This window comes from Aplysia californica, unplaced genomic scaffold, assembly GCF_000002075.1.
Source record: "Aplysia californica isolate F4 #8 unplaced genomic scaffold, AplCal3.0 scaffold00217, whole genome shotgun sequence".
Classification (NCBI taxonomy): Eukaryota; Metazoa; Mollusca; class Gastropoda; order Aplysiida; family Aplysiidae; genus Aplysia; species Aplysia californica.
In genome coordinates this window covers 487,665-492,921 of record NW_004797487.1, presented here as the reverse complement: position 1 = coordinate 492,921, position 5,257 = coordinate 487,665, and the positions used below count along the sequence as shown (strand labels likewise).

General features: G+C 41.8%; 1 protein-coding gene across 1 annotated transcript in view; it reads left to right on the top strand.

Annotated features, from left to right (window-relative positions):
* Positions 1–5,257, top strand: part of LOC101864069 (glutamyl-tRNA(Gln) amidotransferase subunit B, mitochondrial) — a gene marked incomplete in the record, with an annotated part of 16,908 nt that overhangs the window by 2,817 nt on the left and 8,834 nt on the right. Inside the window, 4 exon segments of the mRNA XM_035970083.1 lie at positions 567–689; positions 2,907–3,020; positions 3,581–3,665; positions 4,813–5,059. Coding sequence (XP_035825976.1) covers positions 567–689; positions 2,907–3,020; positions 3,581–3,665; positions 4,813–5,059 — 569 coding nt within the window.

The following is a 5,257-nucleotide window of genomic DNA, read 5'->3' as shown; positions in this document are numbered from 1 at the left end:
TCTCTCTCTCTCTCTTTCTCTCTGTCTTGCCTGATGTTTTCTGCACTTTGAAGAAAGAGGGAAAAAGGAGATCAGGAAGTTTGTCAAAATAAGACCAGTGTAATACTGAAGAAATCTGAATGAACCAGTGATACTGGGATTGCAGTGCACACACATTTGATCTGTAATGTTTTCTCCCGAAAGATGAGTTTTTGTTGTTTTGTTTTGTTTTTTAAAATCAATAATAAGTCTGAGGTTCAGAGACCTGCCAAGTACTTCAAGAAAATCTGTTCTTTCTTTACTAAGTTTTAGTAAGAGTTTTACAGTACTTGCAACATTAATAGGCCATATAAGTTCAGGTAATTAGAGATGTTACAAGAGAGTAGCATACGAAGAAAAGGAAGAAAGATGAGGATGATAAATGTTTGATAGAGGAAAGAAGGAGCAAACCGCACCGGAGCACTCGCCGGCCACCTACATTTCATTCTTTAGAATAAATTATTTTCTACATTTTTAATAGAGACGCCAATTCTCTTCCCGCCTCCTCTGTGGGTTGTCTCACGTGCTGGCATCACTCTTGTCTACAGGTGTGGGGCTCATGGAAATTGTGACAGCTCCTGACTTCTGCGGCGGTGACGATGCAGCTAGCTTTGTCAGAGACTTGCGGGATGTTCTGGTCTCTATCGGAACATGTGACGGGAAAATGGCAGGCAAGTCAAAGAATGGAAATATCGCCAATCGGTTTGTTACCTGTGCCTTTGTTAGCACGCATTTTCCTCGCCACTGACGATGAATGAAAGTCAGCACTATTCTTCTTGCCTCTGCCCTGTCAGTTTAAGTGCTGTAACTTTTTACGAAAAAATGTAACGTTATATAAGGCTAGACATATCATCTGACAGTCCTGAAAAGTTTAAGATGTGAAGTTTCCATATCTTTTTTTGTTGTCTTTCACCATTTAATGTTTAAGAGATTACTGGATTTGGTCAAATAAGAGGGGGGGGGGGGGGGGATCCTTTTTTAAAAAGTTTTGAAATAGAATGGCAGTTGGTTGGGAAGTCTTAGCATGAAGGTGGACATTTTTTTTCAGTTGTCTTTTTGCTTTGGTACTTTTTTCCAGTGGGTGTCCCATCTGTTCTGTAGTGGATCATGTGAAAAGGGATAAGGGAAATGAAAACTCCCCTCTGAGTTGTATTTAGCAGATTGTGCCTCCCTTTTCAAGTTTGATTATTCCAAGCCTTGTTGATATACAGTAGTCTCCGCCTAAGATCCCACCGCTTACGATCCCGGTTCGCTTAAGATCCCGCTGTTTTAAGAAAACAGAATTTTTACTATACAAAAGTCACCCCTAAGATCCCGCTCTGATTCACTCTGAAGGTCTACATTCGGCTAAGATCCCGCATTTCAGATCATAATTTGCGGAACAAAAACCCGGGCGGGCACAGCCGATCAAACAAGAGTGAAAAGTTGAGATCAATAAACTGTCCGTCGCGTCAAAGATCAGCCGCTATCGTGAATGTGATCAAATACACGTAAAACTGGATGAAGCGATACAATGTTTGCCCCCGACGGGATCACACCGGGGTGTGAACTGACCGACACGTTTGTTTTCCCCGCGCATCGCACTCACACCTGAGCTCTCCTCCTAAACTTACATCACTCGCTGGGTGGATAGGGCCTACACGTTCGTTCCAGGCGGGATCACATCGAACCGTGAACTCTTCCCTGACCATTGCAGTAGGCGTTGATTGCAGCAGTTGTCTCTACGCCCGAATTTGCTAGACAGACTGAATTTTAATTTGTGTGTTCATGACGTAATGGTGTGTAACGACAAAGGCGTTTAGGGAGGAGGGGGGAACTCGGTCAGAGATGGAAAGCTATAAATTTTGGACAGGTAAAGGAGAGGGGCAACTGAATAAGTGTAGATCTTGAGACTCATGATAGGATAATAAGTGAAAATGGCTCGCCTCATGGCACTATGCAATGTGATAGGCCATCAAGGTTAACCTCTCTTTGTTCGCCATATGTCATAAACCCACCAAGGGGTCTCGTCAGTTCATTTTAGGGTCGAGGGAGACCATTTTACGGATTGCAAGCCTTAACATAGGTCCCCATAGATTCTTCCCTGGGATCGTCGGTTAAGATCCCGGTTCGCCTAAGGTCCCGCATTTCTTTGCTCCCGAGCACCGGGATCTTAGGCGGAGACTACTGTAATATGGTATTAAAGAGTGAAGATGCTCCTACATGTATACTCTTGTTGCTCGCAATGTTATGATAGCGAATTTCAAAGCACTGACAAATTCGATATTGGGAAATTTGATTTACTTTAACACATCATAAAAGTTACTTATACAGATCAGTATAATATTGTCAGTTTGCTTTGACAATGGCCTTCGTCAGACTTAGGACACTTAGGTCAAAATGTAATGTTATTCTCAGAGAGTTCTAGTTCTAACCTTTGTGTGACAGGCTGCGTGTTTGGTGTTTTTGTTTTTATCCTGCCGAGGTGTCAGACATAGAGGTGAGGTGCTCAACTATTGATGTACAATCGAACCTACTCTAACAGCCACCTGTCCAAGACAATCACCCGTCGAAAAGAATCACCTGCCCAAAACGATCACCTGCACAAGACAATCACCTGTCCAAGACAATGAAGTTCCAACTTCCCCCCTTTGTTTTTTTCTGTATTGTGATGACCCTGTCCTAGACATCGACCTGTCTAAGACACCCAACCACTTTTCTCCTGGACAATGCACGGCCGTTGTGGACAATTTCAGCTCTTTAGAATGAGCAAAAAACATAGCTGCTGTACTGGGCATGAACAAAAGTAAAATGTGTTAGGCAGTTTTCTGTAGGGGTGGAGGAATCCATTGAAGAATTATTTCCTCGTGTGTCGTAAGTGATACAGTGAGCCTTTCTCCTCTTGACAGAGGGCTCCCTGCGAGTGGATGCCAACATTTCGGTGAACCGACCCGGTGAAGAGTTTGGGGTCAGGACAGAGGTGAAAAACCTCAACTCTGTGAAGAGCATGCGGGCAGCCATCAGTAAGTGGTTCTGTGCTAAGGTTAAGTAGCTCTCAGTAAGTGTCTCTGTGCTGAGGTTAAGCAGCTAGAAGTAAGTGTATCTGTGCTGAGGTTAAACAGCTAGAAGTAAGTGTTTCTGTGCTGAGGTAAAAGCAGCTCTCAGTAAGTGTATCTGTGCCGAGGTTTAGCAGCTAGAAGTAAGTGTTTCTGTGCTAAGGTTCACCTTCATATGTCTCTCACTCAATTCAGTCTCATATCCTACTATTGAATAATAATCGTTATCTATGGAAATTAATATAAGTACTTTCGCTCAACAGGAGGATTTTTTGCTAAGGATCAAATTTTTGGTTATTTTCTGATTGTTTACAAAAGTAAAATGCATGGCTTTCTTTTGGACACTTTTAAAGTTGTATACGTCCTCTCTTGGAAAATAGACATCGGAAATGGATTCATCATACAATTTCCAGTCAAAATTGTTTTTAAAAATGTTTGATATTTTATCTCCAGACTAGAAGATTTTTCCCACCCAGAAAGAAGAAATGTACTGTATAAACGTTCTTTTCCTTTTCTTTGCTCCTCAGATTACGAGATTGAAAGGCAAATTCAGATTTTAGATACTGGTGGCACCGTTGTGAACGAGACACGGTCGTTTGATCTGGACACAGGGTATGTATTCTCTCCACGTTGCCGTGAGCTCTAAGCCACTCTCTTTGTCCCTGGTGTACTTGACTGTCTCCTCATCTTTTAGCGCGAGAGGTTGGAGGGTGCCACTGGTAGGTCCTATTTCTTTACTTTCCCTCTGTTGTTCCTGTCCGTCTGTCTTACCTTCTTCCAGCACTAAATGACCATTGTTGTGTCGGTGTTTCTTTCTTTACTCAAACGAACAAACAAATAAAATCGTCATTTGGCTAGGGTCTGCTCCTGATCTGCTCCTGGTGACATTTGGCTGGTTTTGTTCTGCATCGCAATAAACTATAACTACAACTCACTGGGTTTTTTTTGGTAGTTTACAGATGTGGCTCATTGCAAAAATGTCTCTCTCATGCACCACCTCTGGTTCCTTATCTTCTACACAATTTTCCTGAAATGAAAAAAAATGATTTGTTAGTCATCGTGGTGAAATCAGGTGCTCTTCAAAATAATGAAATCAAAGAAACCAGCAGTTTTCGGACCGTTTGACAATTTTAATTAAATCTTCTTTTTTTGGCTCAACACCTTTAATGTCCAATTAAAAACATATTTCTGTGTGGATTTTACTGAAAAACGTTGATTGAAGGCACAGAAAATGCAACTTTGTAGTTTTCAAGGGCACTCGAGCTTTTGAAGTCACTAAACTTTGGCAGCCATTTTATCACTAATTTTACTTCTGATACTAAGCTTCCCCTACCTCCTTCAACTGCAAATTTTTCAACCTTTAATGAAGATAGATGGGCATTTTATTCACATTTTATTCCACAATTCTGTTGTTTTTTTAACTTGTGATATGAATCTTTGTGATGGGCCTTTTTTTTGTTCAAGGGCAAAAATAACAGTCATGCTCGAGATTTTTTTCCCTCTCCCGGAGATTTTGCTGCATTTGCTGGATACTCTACTGTACTCTACAACGAAACCAGGTGGCTATTGTTCAAAACCCAGAATGGGCGTTCTTGACATCAAGTCGATTTATGGAGTTTTCAAGGCTCTTAACACATTTGGTTGGACCTTTTGGAGACGGACGTAAAATTTAAAGGTCTTGCCTCTGAAATAACCTTATAATGTTGATCAGGGCGTAAAACTGGTACACTTATATAGACTTATTGTGCTTTTTTCTCAGAGAGACGGTGGCCATGAGAGACAAGGAGAAGGTGTTAGACTACCGGTTCATGCCGGAGCCAAACTTACCTCCGCTAGTCCTATACAGCCAGCGCGAGTCTGTGCCGCTGTCTTTGCCCTCGTCCCAGCGGCCCAACGTTGTTGTTTTGGAGGAAGTTCAAGGTCAAATGAAAGAACTTCCGGAGGACAGAAGGAAACGGCTAGAGACAAGATATGGAGTCTCTTTGATCAACTCTGTGATACTTGTGGTGCGCTGTCTTTTGTTTTGTGTAATGTTGTCTCTTTAGTTTAAAGGAAATGTTTTGTACAAATATATATACATATATTCATTAGCATTCATAGCACAAAAAGAAAGGTTTTAGTCTCAAAGCCGTCGTGTGTTGTCAGTTGTCTCAGGCAGTGGGTGAGCCGTCAATGGTAAAAGTAAACTATTATACCTCCCCCCC